General features: G+C 43.8%; 1 protein-coding gene across 3 annotated transcripts in view; it reads right to left on the bottom strand.

Annotated features, from left to right (window-relative positions):
• Positions 1-23,194, bottom strand: part of asap1b (ArfGAP with SH3 domain, ankyrin repeat and PH domain 1b) — a 47,127-nt gene that overhangs the window by 22,964 nt on the left and 969 nt on the right. For all 3 annotated transcript variants that reach the window (XM_062379303.1, XM_062379302.1, XM_062379301.1), the window contains exons 2-6: positions 7,803-7,875; positions 6,005-6,150; positions 3,587-3,661; positions 3,101-3,150; positions 2,748-2,877 (exon numbers count right to left, since the gene is read on the bottom strand). In XM_062379303.1, the coding sequence (XP_062235287.1) occupies positions 2,748-2,877; positions 3,101-3,150; positions 3,587-3,661; positions 6,005-6,150; positions 7,803-7,875 (474 nt within the window). The remainder of the gene's footprint in view (positions 1-2,747; positions 2,878-3,100; positions 3,151-3,586; positions 3,662-6,004; positions 6,151-7,802; positions 7,876-23,194) is intronic.

Below are 23,194 nucleotides of genomic sequence, written 5' to 3'. Positions count from 1 at the left end.
TTCAGTTTCTTCAATCGTGTTTCATGTGGCAATGCTGTTAGACTGAGACAAGAGACCCTGCTTTGCCGTATGTACTCTCTGCATTATGCTAATCACATCTGAGTGAGTGCCCCGTGAAGCCTTTCATGTACGAGCCAGGACGCCTTGACACTGGGAGTGGGGACAGGACTGGTAAACACAGAAGAAAAGGCCTTGTAGTACAAGAGAATACCATCGCTCTGCTTTGATCTAAATAAAGTTTCAAAAGGGTGAGGAACAATATTTGATATTAGCATTATGAAGAAAAGAGAGAGAGAAGCCTCCGGAGGAAGTGCTTGGTCGGCTCTGTCTGGGTGTGTGAGGAATCAAAACAAATGTCTTCAGAGGCCGCTCCCACTAAACAAACGAATAAAAGATAATCATAATCGGAGTTAATCCCACAATGTGCCAATCCACTTTCAGCTCCGCAGTCAAATTAAAACTACTAAAGCGTTCTTAAGCTTCAGTGGCCAACATACAGTTTCAATTTACTTGTATGTGGATTCATGGGTTCATACATGTGTGTGTGCATCTATGTGTGTATGCGTGTGCATCTATGTGTGTATGCATGCATGTGCTGTCCCTTTGTCTGCCTGACTGTGCTCGCTGGACGGGAGATTATCCACATTTTGTCTGAGCCTTGTGTGGGCTCAGTGTTTTTGAAGAGTGCTGCCGCATGTGCATGTTTGAACTCTTTTGTGTGAATGAGCAGCGACGCTCAAACTGCTGCCGTGTCTGGGCGGAGTATAATGCAGCCCGCTGATCCCTGCCTTTCCGCACTCCTTCGCTGACGGCGTGGGATGAAAAGGGCGAGAGAGTGAGAGCATCCTGTAATCTGGTGATTGAGTAACATGGTGAGAGAGAGAGCGAGGGAGCGTGAGAGCGAGAGAGTGCACGCAACACAGAGAAATGAGGTTAAGTGGGATGAACAGATTGTGCCACTGACTGCAGCGACTGCCCCGCACACAACAGCAGCAGCAGTGATATGTCCGGCCAGGATGACTGTTGATTTAGGATATCGCTGATGTTTGTGATTACTCTGTCTCCTCTGTGTGTATTGGCAGCTTCAAAAATATGAATTAATCTCAAAAACACGTCTCTTGCATAAGACAAAGTAGGATAAATTAATTAAATGCCTCAGATAGAGAGAAACATGGATAAAATCCCAGTTTAAATGTGTGCCAGCTGCTACTAACATCCTGTGAAAGGGTTTTAAACTGAGCAACCACACTACTTAGCAACTAGCATTAGCATCCTCAGAGCTGTCAGAGGGAGAAATTAAAATGAATGGCTTTGAATTGGATTTGACCAGATTAATACTCTGACAATTCTGTAATGGATTTGATTTGTACCCAGAATGTGAAGGAGCTACAATAACAATGGAAGCGAGTTAAGATGCATCAAGATGGCGTGAGAGAAACGTGCTGCATTGAGTTCACATAACCAACAGCAGGAGAGGAACCATTGGTCCATTATGCAAAGAAAAAAGTCCTCACAGGATAAAACAGTGAAGAAGGCGTAGGCGTTCCCGCCCACCACCAGAGAGGGTTTTGGCAAAGCACAGTGAGCTCCAACAGTTTGTTCTGATTCTCTTGGGCACATAACGAGCTCTCATTGGTTTTGCACTTAATTCCAACTGTCGCTTTCTTTAAGTATGGCCTGTGGGATTAACCAAAAAAAACAAACTAAAAAACAACAGTGTTTTCAGAAACAATGGAACATCTGAAAACACTTCCATTAAAAGGCAAACAGCTTGAGTGTTTATGAGCTGTTAGCTGCTCAAATATGTAAAATGTACTCGTCACATGTCATGACACTGTGGGTGTTGTGTTTTCTTAATCTTACCCACTGACTTTCAATCATTGTCCAGTGCTGAGGAAGTAGAGACTGGTGAAGTACGTACCATCCCCATGAATTAAGTTCATGCTCAAGTGTTGCAGCTATCCTTTAAACTATTCAAATCATCTAAGAGGGGAAAAGGTCAACTAAATTAAACTCTAGTTCAATATTATTAGTAAAAGACATGCTATTGTTTAACAATAAATAAATATTCATTATGAATAAAAAAAAAACATTTTTTTTTTAAAATAACATAAAACCAGGAAGGCCAGTGTGACTGACAGATCCATGGGTTTGAAAGTTAGACCAGCAAACTAAATACAGTTAATAACACTATGAAAATAGATTTGCAGCTTCAATGCAGGATAACTGCAACGCACACGAGGCTGTGATACATTCCAGGAGCTGGCTAACTGCTAGGCTGCTTCATTACAGCTCCAACTGCCACATCAACTCCATTTACACCTGGTAATAAAAGCTGATAACGAAGGCTGATCCATCGGCCTTTATCACTGTTATTCATTAACAATCTCCTCATCGTAATTCGGCCTGCACTTTCATCACATCTTAATGTGTAAACAGGAGTGGGGGGGAATAGGCACACTATCTTGCTAGCTACTGATACTACTTGTAGTTTTTTTCTGGGCAACCTTTCAACATACCGGGCAGTTATTTATCTCAGGAGTGACGTGACAGGAAATAGATCGACTTCACAGCTGAGATCTGATCTTAATGGAAGACAGACCACCTCCACTTTGCCTCAGTGGCCACAGTGTGTCACTGTATGTGGTCTGGCCGTTTGTTCCCATATCCACATCCAGGACTTCGAGATGCAGATTGTGTGTTAATGCAGCTCTTAATGAGGTCAACAGTCACATTTCACTACCTACCTCGCACATCTGGAGCTGGAAGAGACGCCGCTCCTTCTCCATCTCCTCAGCGATCTCAGCCCCGGTGATCTCGGTGCGGATCATCCCGTGCTGCTTGGCGTGCTCTCGCTTCTCCTTCTCTATCTTTGTGCTGACATGGCGGAGAGAACAAATCAATAAATGAATGTGCTTCTCCTTTTCACATGTTCTTGACTTTGTGTGTAGGCTTGTGACTTCTACAACGCTCCTGGAGGAGCCGAACTAAAAGATTGCAAGTTACTAGCACTGTTCGATCCATTATTCAGAACACGACAAATGAGCGGGGTGATGCAAATATGAAGGGTTAAAACAGCAGACTTTAATTATCCACTTACAACTTGGCCTCGTAGTCCTTCCATGCTTTGTCAAAGGGCTTCTTAATGTCCTGCAGAAACACAGGAGGGCAAGCATCAGCAAACTACAAAGAGGGTCACCATGAGAACCATGTGGTTAGCAGAGTTGGATCGCTACCAGAGACGCAGCACATGCCTCACTCTGCTCACGATTTATTCGCTGGACGCACAGCAAGGGACTGCTCCCCTTCCTTGTACTCGAACATCAGGGGTTCGTGACCCAGTTACTTGCCACTCACCTCAGGCCCAACATGGAGGCAGTGTTTATTTCTCCAAGATTTACAGTGTGATCTTAAAGCAACAAAGAGCTGAACCCCTTACTCCCCCATCTCTCGTCTAACTCCCTCTGCCTCACATGCACAGTTAGATCGAGAGGTGTCTAGATGAGGGATCTATTTTTCCCTGGCCCACTGCCGAAACGTGTCATGGGGAAGGGGCCCCTCAAGAAAGTCAAACATATATTCTTACCCCTTTCACGCCTTTCAGATCGCCCTTCAGCAGGGAGTCCAGGGTGAAGATCACATTGTGGCTGAGGCTCTGGAGCTGAAAGACGACACAGAGAGAAGGAGGACAGGAGTTATGATGTGGTTATTGTTTATTATAAAACAGTGGTGCGATCTACATATATTTAGGGGATGAAAAAAACAAAACATGAAAAGACAGAAACATCTGAAAAGCTTATTATAACAAATTCAAGTAAATCAAGCTGCCATAGATATTTACTATGGCACCAGCTTGGTAATAATCCATATCTGGAAAAAATCCCCAATAAATATACTACTTACTCCTGTTTGAGCACCGTTTGCTAAAACCTTCAACTTCCAGCTATTTTATAAAATGGCTCTATATGCAGTACAGGTAACAGAGCAACCTAATATAGGGAAGGGTCTTATTTCTGGTCACCTGATGAATCTACATCCATTATTCACTCTCCCTCTTTGCGCTCTGTTTTTGGTCTCCACCAACCCCTGAGCTGCACCATGTTCACTCAACAAACGACAGATTCGGGCTGGAGAGGTAACGTACACTGGGTTTATCATCTTATTTTATTTTTTACGAAGCTAAAACCAGCTCTACTGTAGTGTTGATTCTACTGAGAGACAGGGAATCAACACTAAAGTAAAGTTTTGGTGCAGAAAAAACAAAAGAAATAAGCTGACAGACAAAAACATTTTGTTTGGTTGAGGGAAACTGCAGAGTCATTCATGTGCGCCCTTCCACATTACATTAAATCATCTGATGTATTGCCAATATAAATTATCGATTAGTGAGGCCACTGATAGCCGAATGGTTAGGGCACACTCTGTATGCCTGGTGGAGCCGGCCGGCTCCTGTCTGGCCGGGCTGCTTGTTTCTCCTCAACTATCTACCAGTTTCCTGTCTTCTTCAATGTCTCTATCAAAATAAAACTAAAATGCCCCAAAAGCTATACCTTGAAAATAGTGATTAGTGCAGCTTTAATCTTAAGTAGGCGCTTGAAGATAGAGAGCCACAGTCAAGTTGTTGTTTTGGCTTTTTTAAACAAGTTTCTTGACAATGAGCAAAGTCTTTATTAACACCAGCGTCATCCTTTAACCTATAGAGCAGTGCATCATCACATTCCTGCTGATTGAAGAAAACAAAACTGCAAGTTTGGTCTTTTGAGGAATTAGCAAAAGCTGGACACTGCCAGCAGCTCAGGTTGCCACAGCTATCCTCAGCAGCTCTAACCATCAGGATCAGCAAGGTCATTTACAACACTACTAAGCATTTAAGTCCCCGTTGTCCGCACAGACACACACACCCGCAGTCAAGGAAGTAAACAACACTTAATGGGCGCTAATGTGCTTCTTAAGTGCCCGTCTTGCATATGGCCAATGTCAGAATCAATCTTCAACTGGACAAGTGCCGGACTACTCTAACAGCCCATCCTGGAAGCTGTTACCGTCTCCTTCTCTTTCTCATTCGATACGATTCTCCGAAGGAACGTAAGAGGGGAAGGTGCAGAGGAGCTGGAACCAACATGGACCGAAATCCTTACATTTAAGGCAGAAAACACATGTAGGACATCGAGGACAAGCATTATTCATCAATACTAATTTGTAGAGCACAAGCATACCAGCAGCCCTGAGGGCTAATTTATCGAAGTCTGCGCACTCGCTCAATAAAATACTTAAAACGGAAATGACAGGAGTCAAAAGAGAGGAAAAAGCAGAGATCGAGAGGAATGAAAAGAGATAATTTCACTGTCCCGCAAACTATGTAGGTAGCACCGACATGTGGCTGATATGAGGAGGTTTCCAAATTGTCACACACAGATATAGAGAGAGACACACAGTTGTTCCCGGTGCTGCCAAGTGCACTCATGGAGTCTAATCTCGCTGTCGGCCACACAGGAAGAGATGGTGAGAATGGAGACTGTCTCTTCTTCCAAGAACAATCCCTCACAGAGGATTGACACAGGACACAATATTCAACAGAGACGGGGGGGAAACAGGGGAAATCCACAGCAGGCGGATAAGAGCCTTGACCGGAAAAAAGAAATACAAGACTCCGAGGAAGATTTATTGACTGTCAGCGATACTGTCTGGCTGTGGACATTCTTTTTAAAGGTGTAGAGACATAAGAAAACCTCTTGATCCCCTGCAGACAAACAGATACAACTATCACCCCTTACCTTAAATCTCAACCTTTAACCTAAAGTAAAGCTAATCCCAAACCGTAAAGCCAAATCCTAAACCACTTATCCGAGCGTAGACAGGGAGAATAAACTCTCTCTCTGGAGAATGATCCTCTTTCTGTCCACGTGAAAGAAGAGCAGCCATGATGGCAGTTAGCGTTCAGTCAGACGGGCTCCGTAAGACGCTCCTTTTAATTATAGCCCCGGTGTTGACATGCTGGACTCACCAGGTTCTTCAGCAGGGCGGACAGCTCCTTGGTCAGGGAGGAAAACTTGACGAAGGCCGTCCCCAGGTCAGGGTTGTCCCGGCTGATGAAGTTGCTTCCGAATTTGTCCAGAGCCTGGGTGTAGTTCTCTTCATTTTGAACGTGGTCTGAGGGAAAGAGAGTTCAGGCAGTGATAAATATATTTGCTAGAAAATCTGATAAACTCAAGACTAGTATGAAATTTATATATAAAAAACCCTAATTGGAGTTCTCTGCACCTAAAATGTGGTAAGATGAAATGAAAAACTATACAAATATTTCTATAATATCACTTTTTGTTCTGAAATGCAGGAGACAAACACGTGGAACAAAGCCGTTTTTTAAATCTGACTCCCCAGGATGGTCATGTTGACACAGATGTGGCAGAATCCTTCAGCGGAAAGTTTCCCTCATCAGTGCAGCGACACGAGCGAATCAATAACAGACACATGAGACCTGAACCGGTGATTTTCATCGTCAGTCAAACAGCAGCATCCATCCGTCCTCGTCATTAACTCCAGAACTGGAGAGAAGCTGGAGGGACGGACAAGTTTAGACCGATGCCAAATCCAGACTAAGAGTCCTGGGAGGGAGGTCAGGTGAGACGAGAGCCGTGGAGCTGATTCCTGAAGCAGCCATTTTGGAACTTTGTTAAACTGGAAACTCAAATCAAGTCCAAAAAATAATCCTTATATTGTTTAATCTTTTGTTTCTCCTTGATATTTTCTGTATTCCTGCCAATTTAACGTGGGTCAATAGTTTATGGGCCAACAAAATATGTTATATATATCCTTGATAACCTTACATTTTTCCTAAAATAAACCACACTGCTTTTACTGTGAAGCTGTCGCAAAAGAACTACCAGAGTTGAAAAATCGTAAAAAATACTAGAAACCAGACATGTTATTTTCTTGCATTTTCTCCAGAGGATAATTTTTTATTTTTTGAAGCCTTAATGGAACCAAACGGAGCCTCAGCCTCAGCGAGCTGTTGAATGAGGAGTTGCAGCCGACGATCTGCTGCACACCTCAGACTCCTCGGCAAGCGAACTCCTTCTGCCGTGTGCAGCCTGACCTCTGATTGCAGGAGCGAGATGGAAAAGGGCAAATTATAGGCCGACTTCCTTTTTTTAAAACAAAGGGAGATTGTTTGGCTGCAACCTAAACAGACGAACCTCTCGCTCTCCTGTTGTATTCCTCACAAAGAAGTTGATTCGAGAAAGTTTGGAGAAAACTTAAATAGTTTTTTGCCAAATCAACGAGGAGTTAAATCTTTGGCTGAATGAATAAATTTGTCTTTTCTTTAAAAAAATCATACAGTATTTGTCTCACACCAACATAACTACTTTAACTACCAGATAACGTGTCAGACGGTAAATACAGAACTGCTCCAGGCGTTTCTCTAGAGGTCACAACGAGACTAAACTCTTTCTGGGGAGAAACAAACAAACTTTTTTGCGTGTGTTTGTGTGTGTGTGTGTGTGTGTGTGTGTGTGTGTGTGAACAAACATCTGAAACTGTCAATTTACTGGGAGGAGGCTGCTCTCTGAAGAATTCAGTGGAAAATTACTGAGGATCCATGTCACAGCAACGGGCAAAACAAACTCAGGTGTTGGTTTCTGGGACAATGTGGACACGCACGCACACAGAACACCATCTGTCCCAAAAAAAAGCCAATGTTCCAGACAACAAAAATAAATAAAGCAATCCTGCGTATTCCAATGGGGGCTTTCCAACGTGTAACCAACATTCAGGGTTTATCTAGAAACAGTGTGTCTCACCTTGTCCTGAATTGTAGATGGCCTTCACTGATTTCTTCACCTTCTGCAGGGAGGTTCGATCCTGGTCCAACGCCTGAGGAAAGAGGAGGAGACAGTGGTTTTTAAGTTGGTTTCTCTTTAAAAAAAGAACAAACTGGAAACAACCACATGAGAAGACAGCAAAAAAATGTGTAGAAATTCAAAGCCCTTGTTTTCATGAAGTAGCAAATGTCATGAATTAAGGGCGTCACAGCTGATATTTGCTAAGTGATTCAAAGCATTCAAGTTCCTTAAAACTAGACAGAGTGCTCACAATACAGCGCTTGACCTGAATATGGCATGAATCATTATTTCAACACTGCTGACTGCAGGAGAAAACCCTGTGTGTTCCCCATTAGGCAAAGCAAATAGGCAGCGCTTCCAATTTTATCGCACTCAGGTTATTTATTCTGATACAATGAAACATATAAATGCAGGAGAGATAAACCGCTGAGCGAGTGTTAGAATTAATTATCTGTGCCGCTCTCCTTTCAGAGATTAATGCTCACAGTTTAGAAACCTAAGCACCAGGGAGTTCGAATAATGACCATAAAAATAAAAATTTACTATTCAGTGTTTCCCCACACTTTCAATTTATGTGAGCGGGCCACCCAGGTATGTTAATACACACCAAAGTATGTGATTTGTTTTTTAAATTTTAAATGAACGACGTCATCCGCCAACAATTCACTAGTTGACAGTTGATATCCTAAATTGAGCGAAATGTTTAATATTCTTATTAATACTTTTTTATTGAATACATCCCGTTTTTATCCCAGTAGTCTTTTCTTATTATTATTATCCAGACGGCCTGTTTCTGTTTAACACAATATGAGTTTATCAATTTTGCTTTAGCAAATTTATTCTCTTCCAATTGCATTTTTGGTTGTTTTATTTGTAATAACAGAAGAATCTGCAGCAGATATAAACCTTTTCTGATCCCTGGTTAAAAGCTTCTATGAGACTTTAGTCAATGATTATAGTTATAGTTTGTAGAGTAAAATCAAATTCTCCTCTGTTCTGTATTGTGATTTATTTCCCATGTGTATGAACCGCTGTGAGCAGATTAACCGCTGAGCAACCAATCCAAATAACTGAACAAACCCGGAGACGTTTCTCTGCTCGCTGCACATCAGCAACATGAAGATCACCTGTCACACTGAGCGCCATCTGTCCAATAGGATTTAATTTACTGCAGGAGAGGCTGAGGCGCTCAAGAAGCAGGATGAGTGTACACAACCAACACAACCACACAGTACCTGCCTCGGCCAAATGGTTTCAAATCTGAGCCGGCATTGGTGCTCGTCACAATCAATTCTTCCTGAGGGAAAAAATATCTCATAACCAGCCCAAATCTAACCACAGGGAATCCAACCATAACTCTGCCATGTTTGCTCATAAGAGATGATAAACATCGGCAAAAACACCATTACATCAAGGTCAGCCGGTTAAAAGCAGACACACACACACACACACATACATACACAACAGCAGGCTAATTCAATTTCACAACATAATTAAGCTGTCCTTGCCTTCCCCTGGACAGTTTAACATGGCTCTCCCCCAATTATGGCAGCAGAAATTTTTAGCCGCAGGGCCCGTTCTGCCAGGCCGGAGCCTTTTGATCCCCCCTGCACACGGAGCAGACCTCTACTCATTCTGCTTAGCCCTGTGTCTGTTTACCTGCACAGGCACAAAATGAAACTTTAATGGCACTATTATTACCTCTGTATATCATTTTGATAATTGCTATATTGAAAATCTTCAAACAGAATGAAAACATTCTCAAAGGATAAAAAGCTTCACTCAGATCTTAAAGGTTATTCGTTGGGGAACACCCTTCATTAAAGATATGAACAAATAATCTCCACTTCCTCCCACTATCCAGAAATGAGGCCAAAATATGCCATATTGGGTGTTTCTGTTCCAAAATCTGCAAAGTATTGATCTGGGATGGAGCCGCGGCAGTGAGATCCACTTTCAACCAATCATGAATTAGTCTCAGCTGTTAATCATGAGGTTTCATGACATTTCTGGAGCATCAACCAATAACTAATGAAACCAAAAGTATTGAAAAAGCACTTGAACAAACACTGGTGTGATAAGAAGAACCTGAAATTAAGAAAAACAACATCTTTGGGAAAAATGTATTTGACAAATACTGTTTGGGACTTTTTGGTCCACTAACATGGAGGAGGCGGAGCTTATGACCTATACTGCAGCCAGCCACCAGGGGCCTATCCAGAGGATTTGGCTTCACTTTTAGGAGTCAACCCCAAACAACATGACTAAATAAAATAGATTTATGTTTTACTATTGTCTTTGTATTCTTTTCTGTCTCTCAGTATTAATAATATGATGGATTTCTCTTTGGCTTGAAATCTGATCTTTCCCAGAGTTGGAACAATAGATCTGTGGATAAACAGAAAATCTATTGGCAATAATTTGATAATAATAAAGATCAAATCGCTCACTGGGTCCAGCTGCTTCAATGAGATGATTTGCTGCTTCTCTCTGTTTGTGTTTTCACTTTATTCTATAACTGTAAACTGAATATCTTTGGGTTTTGATCAACACAAGATGCTGAGGACCTTTTCATCGGCTCTGGGAAACAGTGATGGAGATTTTTCATGACTTAAAAAACGATGTAATTAATCAAGTAGATCAACAGCACACTAATCTATGAATGTCGTTAAAAAGCTGAAGGAGAATAAATACATTTCTTACATGTGATTACAAGCGGAGTAATACCACAAAAGTCACAGATTAAATCCCCGTAACAGCCAGCACATGTTCCAACAAGCCTTGTTTTGTCTCAGCGTTCCTCTTTGCCACTCGCCCAAAAGTGCCTTAGTCCCTCCGTCCGAGTCCGTCTGCAGTGGAACCCCTTCCAAAGCAAATCTGTGATTATTCAGAGGTTGTAGCACCAAACGCTGATTAGGATGAGGAGCACAACACACGGGGTGAGCAGGCCGATTGACCTTTGTGGGGCTCATGCTGAGAGCAGCTGGCACCGCCACCCAAGGGTCACTCGTAATCCACTCTGTCTGTGCTCTTAATTAAATATTCGGCCGCTGCGTGAATAGGCTTTAAAAAGATTCACTTTCTTATTGTTACCCTGTCCATATATCCACATAGTTACATCTGATTAAATAGCTGCTTTAGATTAGATGTCAAGGCCGAGCGCATTTATTCAAAATCCAAACAAATTCATACAGCAGATAAATTATAAATTTATTCTCGTTATTCTCGGTACCATGTAACTGGGAGAGATGGTTTGCTGAAGCTGTTTTCTCTCAGCTTTTCAAGGGGCAAAGAAATCAATGAAATAGCTCTGTCTTGGCACACAGTCTTTGCAAACCCTTGGCAACGGGCAAGAATGCATCTGAACTCTGCTTTTCCAAAAGCCTGACAACTATTGAATGTAGTCAAAGGATTGTTTTATATCTCGCGGCAGCCAATTGCGAGATCCCACTCTACCCAGGGGGATGATCAGGCGTGACAGTGCCAAAACATCTGCGGCCATTTGTCTCTCCACCCAAACAGGAAAGTGATGTACACGGACGATTTATTTAGCGCTGCTGAGAAAATGAAGCAAGGAATAAAGTATGTTCCGTCATCGTGTGCTACTCCCCTGAGAAATATCTTTCTTGAAGAGCCATTTGTGCTGTGAAAGGCAACATGCCAGTGTCAGAATGCTTTTAGGCCCAAGTCCTTCAGAGATGGAGCCAGAGAGGTCAATGGCCATTACGGGGGTAAATATGAGTGACCATGCATGACAACTCAGTATGAAGAGATTGTGTTGCTAGTCAGCACCAAAGACTGAAATGACAAATGTCTCAAAATACGAACCTGGGGGATTTCATCTCTTGGGTTTTGAGTATTAATACTAGTATCAATCAAAAAAAGCCTTCTGTCCACTATCAATAAAGGAAACATGTCCAGAAAATGTTCCCACTTAAGAAACAAGACAATTAAAGACACAAACAAAACACAAGGAAAATCCCCCAACCAACATGTGACCTCATGTGACCAATGGGGTTAATAAGGCTGATTGCTAGTCGACAAACAAACACAGAAAACGGGGGGGAAACTGGTGTCCGAAGCGACTGGGCATGACTGACTGGACACTGTCTCAACTTCACACTTCCTGCCCGAGGCCTTATCCTCCCCCGGCAGCCCTGCAGTTTCCCCTGCAGCCGTCCTTTGACAGGAAGCAGGAAGCGGCCAGGCCTGACAGTGTCCTGTCCTGGGTCGGCAGCACTCCGTCTAATGACACCAGCAGCTCCCCGCTGACAGCCGAGGAGTAAAAAACAACAACGCTCTCTGGCTGCCGGGGAAGTGTTGCTCTTGATTCGCTGATCCACTCAAGATTCCTGCTCTGTCACTTTCATGGCCTGTTAAGTCCTCACTTCCTCCCTGAACTCTTACTCCTGCAGCTCCTCCTGCAGCTCGGCATTTGGCATCCCACCGGCGGACGATTTTCTGCAGTTACCAAGAAGATGTGATCTGGCCGTCTTGCGCGTCGGCTCCACATTCTTCAGTGCGGAGATGGCAGGAAGCTGCTCTGACTCACCAGTTTGTTAGCAGCTCTCTGGGACTCGGTTGTGCCACTGTGGCAAAATCGACTGTGCACCCAGCAGAGACACTAGCTCTTAGAGGAGCTTAAATGCTAATTATTTCCTGGAAGAAGAAAACAGGAAGTGGCACATTTATCCACGGACTTGAGCTAAAAATTCTCTGCGGTGGAATCTTTAGAAAAGAGCAGCTTTCACTTTCTAGGTTTGTTTCTGCTTTTTGGTGAACCGATGAAGTTGCTTTGTGGCTGCAATCAAACAATTGCTCCTAAAAAAATACACACACAAAAAAGGAAAATAACGCAACTCCTGCTTGTTCTGTCCAAATGAAGAACTCGCAGCAAAGATAAGTCTGTGTGTCATTTAGATTGTTTTTTTCCCCTGTTGAGTCTATGTGGCATGAGTCAAGCAGGAAGGGTGGGGTGTCGTTTTCATTGGCAGGAAACAAATGCACATCCCTTTCTCTGGGCCTGCGGAATGGGAAAAATGAGAGGATGTAACGTTTCCAAAAGCAGCTGAGGTCACATGGCCTGTTTGCCTCACACAGGCACACACACACAGGCACACACAAGGTACTGATAGAGTGTGAACAACTGCCTGTGGTTTTGGTTTTGGTTAAGAGGTGCATCAGGGCGACCACATGACCAGTGTAGAGTATCTGACATGCTGGCAACTGAAATAACAAGGATTAGGTGAGACGACATCTTTGTCAGAGCTGGAAGTTAAAGGTCCAAACATGAACATGAATTGATGTTGTTTTTTTTAATGGGATTCTGCAGGAACCAAGCTTCTGCATCATCACGCTCACAATAAACTCAATATTTCATGATCTATAGCAACGATACTGAAAGTCCTGCAATTCAAAACTCACTTGAGTCCATAATTCATCCACTTACTCGCATTTCTAACTAATCCATTATGCAGGATGGAGTCACAAGGGAGAATCCAGCTTTGCAGCACAGCTACAGACAGTAAAAGGTCAACAAAGAGAATTTACACAAACTGACTCACAAATTTCCTCCGACTATTATTGTGTTTACCCCGATAACATGGATGGATGCTACATTAACAAATGAACAGAATGATTACCAACTAGAGTCTCTATGACTGTAGGTTGTTCATGTGCTAAACATAGAGTTAAACATGGAGGAAATGACAGCTCTCAAAAAGTGAAGCAGACATTTTTTTTCAACACCCTCCCTGTGCCTGACGCCACCTCCACGTTATTTTGAGATAGTTTATGTCATTGTAGGTAGTTGTTGTCACACTTATATATGTTCAAGTGTTCATGTGTCGGATCATTTGGGTTTAATTGGTTATTTGATGTGATAAAAACAGGGTGAAATGTCATGGAAGTGACTCGTGATTGGTCGAGCTCGTGTAGTGGCCCCCACCCCTGATACTGCTGTCTCCTCTCCAGGATCACTTCTCCACAGAATCTGGCTCCGTATCCAGAATACTTTGGCTCCATGTTTGTACAGTGGGAGGAAGTGTAGACATGTCGTCCATCTTTATTTAGAGTCTTTGGCTAAAAACGTGGAAAATCACCAGTAGATAGCTGCTCTAATTAGCTTGAATGCATTTATCGGTTGTTAAAAAACCTTGACCCTAATGTATTGGCCACCGAAGAGATGTCAATACAAGTCGGCCATTACTCCATTATCTACTGCTGCGATTAGCTTCCAGCTCTGGCCTCCCTGAGAGGAGAGGAGCTGCTCAGCCGAGAGCTTCTCTGTGGTGAGTTGGGCGAGGTCACGTGATGGATAAAAGCCGACTCTCCGAGCTGCACATCTCCGGTGACTTGATGCGGGAGGCGCCTGCGTGAGTCGAGCAAAGAGTCGAGCCGTGCTCGCAGCAGTGTTACATTCACACATCATCTTGCAACTTCCCTCTGTGGTGCTCGCTCTCACTCAGCCCACCACTGCGAGCTGTGTGTGTGTTCTCATAATTACACCCACACACTGCTGCAGCAGACTCACATCACACAAGGACCATACCCTCTAACTGTATCGTGTTTACCATTATTCAGATTATCAGCAGCCATCAGCAGGAGAAGAGGGAGAGGAACAGGCAGATGATGGATACAAAATAAAATCTCTTTCTGGAGCATAACAAAAAGGGACAAATCTGAACATGAAAACAACCCGAAACCACTTTCTATTCAGGCCTGTGATTAACTACCACCATCTGTTTAATTGATCATGGTTTTGATTAATCATTTAGTCCATAAAAGGCCAAATTGCTGGAAAATACAGCCAAAACAACATACTTTATGAATATGTTCTCAAATAAATTATTTGTTTGGTTTATAAAATGACTGTAGTGACATATTTTTCAAGCTTAAATGCCAAAAATTCACTGATCTCTAAGAAGCTTAAGTACAAATATGTTATAGACCTTTGGATTCGTGGCAGCTGTTTGGTCAAAATAAGAAAATATGACTATTTCTACTTTGGTTTAAAAGGAATTGTGAAGGTTGTTGGATACTGAGTGGATCAGACAGTTATTTGATTAGATAATTAGAAAATAATTAAAACTGACTTATCAATAAAGAAAGTAGTTGTTTTTTATCTCTAAAGCTCTTTTTTAGATGTATTGTCAATGCATGGCTCATTGATTGATCACAGACAACAAACACTTTATGACTGAAGCTCTTCCGACATCCGACCTATTACATCATCATTAAAGTGTTGATCATTTATGACACAGTAAAAAAGAGGAATACAACACCAGACACAAAATCTGTGTTTTGTAACAGGCCAGCGCCATGTAGGCCGATCAAAGAAAAGCTAAAATAAACTACTTCAAGCTTTTATCACCGAGTTTTCGCTTATCATTGATCAACTGGATAAGCCTGCCAGCTCGGCTTCCTACCAATCAGCCGCCTGTAAATCTGCAGGGCACGACGCCAAGGAATGTGCTCCTTTGATAAACATGCACAATGAGAAGTACCAGTAATTTTCTAGCCTCTGAGTAATGTTCCCAAACGCCGCTCAGTCATCAGGAGTCCTTGTTGCAAAGTCACAGAGCCCGGACTCCGCAGAGCGCTTTATGGCATTCCTTGAAGTTTCTCTGCAGACCAGTCTCAGGTTTCACACTTTATAGGACTCCGCTGGGCGACAGAGCAGCTCCTCCAAAAACCACAGGTGTACCCACTCCCTCAGGCCGTTCGGATGTTCAGACATTTGAGCAACTGGACATTCAGGGGACTTCACGGTGTCAAACCACACAAGCTTGAACCACTTGAGGGGCTGTGGTTCGGCAAAGCTCCACTTGGAATTCCCCTCGTTTTCAGAGTGACAGTAGCTGTGAGAGAGTCACGGCGCACAAGAGGAAGTGATGCAGCACTTTTCCCTGTCTGTAAAATGGCATTAGGAAAACAGCTTGTGTCGCGGGCCCATCGGGGGATGAACGTCGGCATTGAAAGGCTGCATCAGTTTGTTTCGGCCGCGCTATCACACACACATGCAAATGAAGACAGCCAGTCCAGGGCTCACACAGACACACACACAGAGAGACGCAGTGTTTACCCCCGAGGACACGACAAGACAGGCAGCCGTCACAGGACAACACTGTGTCCTGGTTTTATGCACGGCTATCCTGGAGGACAACAACGTTACCACTGATATAATCATAAAAAGAAAAACCGACAACACACAGACAATGGAGGACTTGTATGTAACACTTAATGTGTCACAGCTCTATTCTTTATATTCAGAACTTGTGTCTAATGTAGCTTTGAAATCCATCTTACTGCTCATCTTTTAAGGGACGCAAGGGGGGGGGGGGGGGGGGGGGGCCCTGCATAGGTCACCAGCGTAGCCTTGATGTAATGGTATTTAAATCCACAGTAGTGGTGGATGGTGGTCACTCAGAAATGATCGTAGATGCAATGATTAGTCAATTAACCAATTAACTGATTCTGATGGTTGGATTGTTATCATACATTTTTCCGTATCTACCTGTAGCATGACAGATGGAATATGTGACTTGCCTCACTCTCTGCTCCCTGTGAACCATTACAGATTAAAATGGCTGTCGACTGAGGGAGACTCTCACACCATCCATCCGTGTGAGGAAGGCGAGCAGACAGATGTGAACACTGACCCACTCTTCCTCACCTAAATCTGGGGAGGAGCAGGGGGGCGGGGGGGGGGGGGGGGGATCAGGATGCCAGAGCAGAGTCTGGTCGGGGGGCTAATCCGTTGCCGGCTAATAGCCCTTGATGATATACGCAGTGCAGCTGCGGCAGGAAGGTAGGCCAACAGCTGTGGCCCACAGACCGATTATCAGATTTCAGCCACAGACGGCGAACAAGCTGACAAACAAGCAACGCAACAGACCCACCTCCTGCTGCGGGAACAAATTGGAAAAGGCATCGGAGATTTATTATTAGTATTTTTTTCTGGGGGGCCAGATTTGAAGTCACACCTCCCCCATATGCCAGCCCGCTTTGAGATGCTCTTTTAGTTTGTGTGTCATCACTAATCGAAACTCATTGCACACTTGGATTTATCTCTTTTTGATGAATTCCACCGGGAAACGTTCCTTATCATCACATTTACACAGAAAACTGCTGCTCAAAGGCCAGTTTGTCTAAAGTTACAGGCCGGCAGCAAACCATGCCTCCGTGACGGCTGGAATTTCCCTTTTTTGTTGAAACTGTGCGAGAGATCTTGTTTGTGGTGCTACTGAACTGCCCTGCATTGTGCTTACAGATGTTTCCAGAGTTTCTCTTTCACATATGAAGAACGCTGCAGGAGATTGTCGGGTCAGACGCTCGCGACAACAGGAAGATGTAGAGCAGCAGGACGTGACGTATTCATTCAGCAGCAGAAATCACATGCTTTTGTTTATGGCACATCTACACTCTACACTCTCTTTCCAAGTTGACATCTTCATCTGTGTCTAGTGCATTTATGACTCTTCTTTCTAATCCTCCGATTTTTGTATTCTTCCAGTTTTTGCTTTCGCCGCTCATTAGAAACGCCATCATCACGCCCACTTGTCGCTGTGCAGTTTGCCGACATTTTCCTGGTGCAGTCTCACGTAGACTTGCTCGGACATTTCACAAGGGGGCTGGCAGGAGAAGGTTCCAGAAGATGTCTGGGGCAACTGACTTGCATATGCAGCCCTAATTTCACAAAACTGTAGGAGTTTTCACAGTGTATGATTCATTGGGTTTTGGTGACACCGGGGACAAATGATGAATAAAATGCGATAACTTATTAATTGAATCAGACACAATTGTGCTCCTCAGCTGCAAATGCTGCAGCACTGGAGCCTGAAATAGCCGGCGCTCAGTTTTGTTATGTAAAGCCAAGTTTGATAAAAACCCAGCATTAAATTATGCATCACATTTGCTTCAGTTCTGGTGGTTGGAGATTCAAAGAATAGTCAAAAATATAATCAAGCAGGGACACGAGGGAGGGAATACTTGGCATATAGAACATTGGTCAGGAGAGTAATGAACTGCAATCTATCCATGGAATGAAAACTTTTGTTTACTATGCACGTCTTTTAAATAATTGTACGTATCTGACACCAGAGCCTGAGTGATGTGGATTTTTTATAATAGCAAGATATTGGCCGTAATATATTTTTGGGAATTTAGTGTTTATACGACTGAATCTTCCTTAAAGTGAAAAGTCTGTTTCCAGTTTCGGTCACTAAAAGGTAAGAGCCTCCGATGCTAAATGACCAAATACACAAAAGAGTTGTGTGTTTGCTGTGCAGACTCTGTGACCACTGACTCCTCGCTGCCGGGCTTGACGTTCCATGTGACGGAGATGAAGCCTCACATGATAACATGTCATGAAGGCCGCCGCCCTCGGGCCTTTTTCAGACAAACAACTCAGATCTACGATAACTGACAAACGCTGTATGTCCCACTCACTGAACTCCAGGACAAACAACAGAACCTCTGTGAAAGCATCACACAGCAGATTCCTGCAAACGTCACAAACACACACTTTTGTTGTTCACGTTTTTTAATGCTTCTCCTGTGTCCAGTGCAGGAGCTGTGGGCTGTTTGGATGCTTCTTCATAGTGAGTCCTTCGTTTTGAGTGATGCAGTTTGACATACTGTTCTAGTGAGTTTCCAGAGGCTTTGTTTCTCATTAATCCTCATTTATGCTCATTAGGTTATAATTCTATTTATCTGACAACATTGTCCAGTATGATATAATACTATATGACTGTATTTTAGTCTATTCATTTCACGGATCCAGTGTTTTTAGCAGTTTTATCCAGATTGGTGCAGCCTGACAAGGGGTTTAAATCTCAGACGGTCACCTTAATGAATGATCCAGCATTTGATAGGAGGGAGAGCAGCTCTTATAAAATGACGAACTGTAAATAAACACCGGAGCTTTGAAAAAGAATGGCAGGAATGTTAATTCCTCTCTTTGGACTTACAAACAAGAGGAGGAATGACGACTTGAGGCCATGATTTTAATTCCAATATGAAAACCAAGTGATTTGGAAGGAAACTCCTCATTGAGCTTCAAAAGCAGGATGGCATCCAAACTACCTGAAGCTAAAAAAATGGCGGAACTGAAAAGGCTGTTATATAAAAGTCAGAGTATAAAAGACCTGTGCCTATGAGGTCAAGCCCAGCCATGCTTGAAGAGAACGACAGTGTAAAGTCAACAATTCTCTGCTCCGGCCCATGTGATGTGGTGCGAGAGGCGCGCTCAAAGGAATGCCAGTGCACTGAGGGTTTCCCTTGTATCGCTGCCGTGGCTCTGTGTGGTTAAGAAAAGCAAACCCAGTGACGCAAAGTGCCATCTGTGGGGTAGAGAGGGAGTGACAATGTGAGCCCCACAGGGGGATAACAGGAGCCTGCTGCTGCTGCTAATAATAACGTATATCAGAGAAAATGGGAACGAGCGAGCGGGAGAGTCGTAGAGTGGCGGCTTGTGATTGGCTGGTTCCTGCTGAGCAACGGGAAGATAAAAAACCTCTCAATCTGATTGGCAGTTTTTGTCATCAGCCAAGTCATCCGCCTCTTTGGGCTTTACAAGAAAAACCTAGTTAGGAAATGGACGTTTAGATTATTATTAATGTAAAGCAGCAAATAATAATTATTCTAGACGGCCATTAGTTGAATAAAGAACTAACTAACTCTAATTTGTTGTGTTGCAACAACCCTGAATCATCACCTAACCGGACTGTAGGTGAAAGCTGAGCGTCTATTACTACACTGCATGCTGTGCTGCTTTTAGGTTCATAGAACTTGATGCAAACTACAATAGTTGTGAATATGAGAAATAAGTCGTAACTGTTGCCAGCGATATTTAGAAAAAAGAGATTGAACAAATGAAATAAAATTTCCTTGCAGCCATTTTAATTTTTCATGAAAATGGCTTGTGGACGTCAGTTGAGGAAAGGTCATTGGGTCCAGAAAGTTAAAATGTTTTCTCCTTACTCTCATAACTCTCTCCAGCAGATTAAAACCTCTGAATATTTTTTGGGTCACGGGGTCTGAGGATCCAACAGATCTGAATGCCTTTGTCTCTCTGGTGTCTGTGTGGATTAACCTCTCTGGAAGACAAACTTTGTGTTCCCAGAGTATTTGAGGGGATTTCAGCTTTTTATCTTTGACTATAACAAATAACCAGGATCCTTTTCAATCTGTCTCATCGGGATGAACAATCTCCAAACTTCACTGACAGTTTTCTGGGAAGTGCAGTGAGGGGAAAAAAACACCCACCGCAACAATGGCTGATTTACGCCGAAGATGTCACCAAAATAGAACCCAGACGCATCAGCCGGCGTCCGCTCTGCCGCCCACGCTCAGAGAACACACAATGCCCCCGTCTCCTGCGTCTGGAGTCATCACGACAGCGGTGCCTGGGAGGTTATTTTTAGGGGCTTTATCTCTGCATCTCGCTGCTCATTGTTTTCCATATTTCTGCAGTGATCCCGGTGAAAGCTGTAAACATCTCAGAGTGCTCCGCCGAGAGAAACCCTGGTGATTCACGGGTTCCTCTCTGTGTCACTATTTCCTGATCAGCAATTGAGATTAAGACAATATGATGCAGCGATGACCTTTTTCGGAAATTGTTTGCACCTCCAGATGACTCAGTGGAAGCCTGCAGAGAAGGACAACCCCCCCATCCGGCGGACTCGACTCTCCCCCTCAGGTTACAGCATTAAATATTCACGCCGTACCTTTGCATAATTTACCTCGTCAACATACCGAGGAAAATGACTCAGAGAAAAAGGAAGGAGGTGAACACTCTTTAGTTTGAGAGCAGGAACTCGAGGGCTCAGCAGAAATCCAAACTCCTCTCCGGGCAAAGTGAAGCCGAAAAACATTTTTTTTGTTTCTGAAGTGGCTCCTCCGTTGGGTCCCTGCACGTCTCCAAAGGGATAATTTTATATAACAGACTCTAACATAACAGTGTTCCTGGCTGCAGCCGGGCCGCCTCCGTCTCATGGGTGGATCCCAGTCTGAGTTATTCCTCGCCGAGATGTTCCAGGGGCATCTCGCCTTTTGTCTAAACACTGGGGAGCATGTTGCTCTGTGCCAGAATAACGGTCTTCCTTGTCATGTGATCTCCGCAGAAAAAAATTCCAGAGCGGCTACTGAAGCACATGGCAGCCCTCTCCTTCTCCCTCTCTCCCTCCCTCTCTCCCTCCCTCTCTAACAGATGTTTTTCGTTTGTGCAGCCTCTCGGTTTCGGAGGCGCAGGGCCAGGGAGGTGATTCACGGCGCGAGCGTTTTTTCCCTCGTTACAGTCAGCAGACGTGGAGTGTGCTCGGGGTTCAGGGTAAACACGGCCCTGGCCCTGTTTCGGTGGATTTTCTGCTGCGACGATATAATAAACTTGTAAAGGAGTGAAGGTAGAAGTGATGGATAGGGCAGGCTGGAATAGCTGCTTGTGTGTGAAAGAGAGGCCTCAGCTTCTTGGGTTCTTTCTCCTTTTAAACAAACCGTCTCTGGTTACTGTGCTGATCACATTATTGTTTACACACGAGCTGCACAGTCGTTTAGCCACAAATAAACCTCATTTAGTCACTTTCAAAGGAGCGTGAATGAAAACGTGGGTATCGTGTTCAACGTTTCAGATGGAATCCACCGAACAGTCTGAAGCACGGACTGAAAATAAAGATGGATGACACGTCGCCATTTCCTCCCACTTTCCAGAAATGGAAATATCCCGGATACGAGCGCTGCCATCTTGCGCATTTCGGAGGCGGAGTCGACGCAGTAACGCTCGACCAATCGTGAGTCAGTCTCAACTGTCAATCGTGACATTTCACCCTGTTTTTATAGCATCAAATAACTAATTAAAAACCTGACTCACTGCGGCAAAGTTAAAAGTTCATTTCAGACGCCGATCCCACGTTGGACGGAGCCATCACTTCCTCCATCTTTAGTCTGCGGTCCGAAGGGATCCTCGTCTACAGCCGAAGGTTTTAAGGTTGGAAATGAGGTCATGTTTTGGCATTTATCAGTGGAGGTGCTCGCTCCCCACCCACCCCCTGCTGTGATGTTCAATTCAATCATGGCAGCAAGTACAGCAGCGGAGGGTGAGGGACACACACACACACACACACACACATCACAGCCCACCTGCCTGACCTGATTACACTCCTCCTCCGTGATCAGAGGTGACACGGCTTCACACAGTGTGACTTTGGGCGTGTTCCTGCAGAATATCTGCTCTGTTTTTTACTTGAGAGATGAGAGAGAGAGCAGGGAAATCTCTGTAATCCTGAAACAGTTAAATCCAGATCTGACTGCCAGCGACTAGAAGAGGTTTCTCTCTCTCTCTCTCTCTCTCTCTCTTTCTGTCACACACACACACTTCTACACCCGGGCAGCATTGCTCCGAAGCTGTGAGTTATGTAATAGTGAGCACAGAGAGAGCTGCAGGCCTGAGTGCACATCCTCCTATTCCCTGCACTCTTGCACCATTCCATCCATCCCCCACTCTTTTATTGCTCTAGATAATCTGGAAAGAAAGGGAAAGAGAACGCAGGATGTAGGAGTTCACCTCCGCACAACCACACACACACACACACCCACACCCACACACACACTGCATGATCATTCAACAGCAGGGAGGCGTCCATCTTTGAACCAGGGGAGTGAAATATGAGAGAAATGCACTTTAAAAAGAAACTGCAGCTCAACAGGTGCAACTATTGTCATTTGTTGGAGACGAAGTTGTGGGCGTTAACGTCGCTGATCGGGTGACAACAACAAGTGCAAAGCATCATCTTACACTACACACACTCACGACTTACGCTAGTTGGCTAAGTTGCCGAATAGTGTGTTTGTGGGAATAGCTGACAACTGCTAATGTGCAGCAGTCGAGAACGCCCTCATTATGTAAAAGTACAAAATGTGCTTGAACAGTGTGGCTGACAGTAAACAACGAATCACTTAAATGTGCACCTGAATCAGGATGCTGGACTCTGTGTAAACTGTGGCCCCCTTTTAGGCCCCCTTGAGTTATAAAAGTCCTATACACACCACTGTCATAACACAAGTAGTCAAATTGTGGGTCAAATGCAAGAAGAGATTGGTTTATTTAAAAGTTATTCCACCTTAAATTCCACATTAGAATAGTGTAATGTTGTGTTGTTTAATTAATAACCTCCATCCATCCATCCATCCATCCATCCATCCTTCCATCCATCCATCCTCTTCAGGCAGGCTGACACTGTGTTCTTATTTTCCGAGCTTTTTTAGTTCCCGATGTGCTTGAAAGAGAAACACTTATATATGCAATGATGTGACAGTAAACAAGGAACCCCAGGAATAGTGTGTGGATATTGGCC

This window comes from Platichthys flesus, chromosome 21 (assembly GCF_949316205.1).
Source record: "Platichthys flesus chromosome 21, fPlaFle2.1, whole genome shotgun sequence".
NCBI classification, from domain to species: domain Eukaryota; kingdom Metazoa; phylum Chordata; class Actinopteri; order Pleuronectiformes; family Pleuronectidae; genus Platichthys; species Platichthys flesus.
Note: the sequence above shows the minus strand (reverse complement) of the source record. Positions and strands in the feature narration are given on the sequence as shown.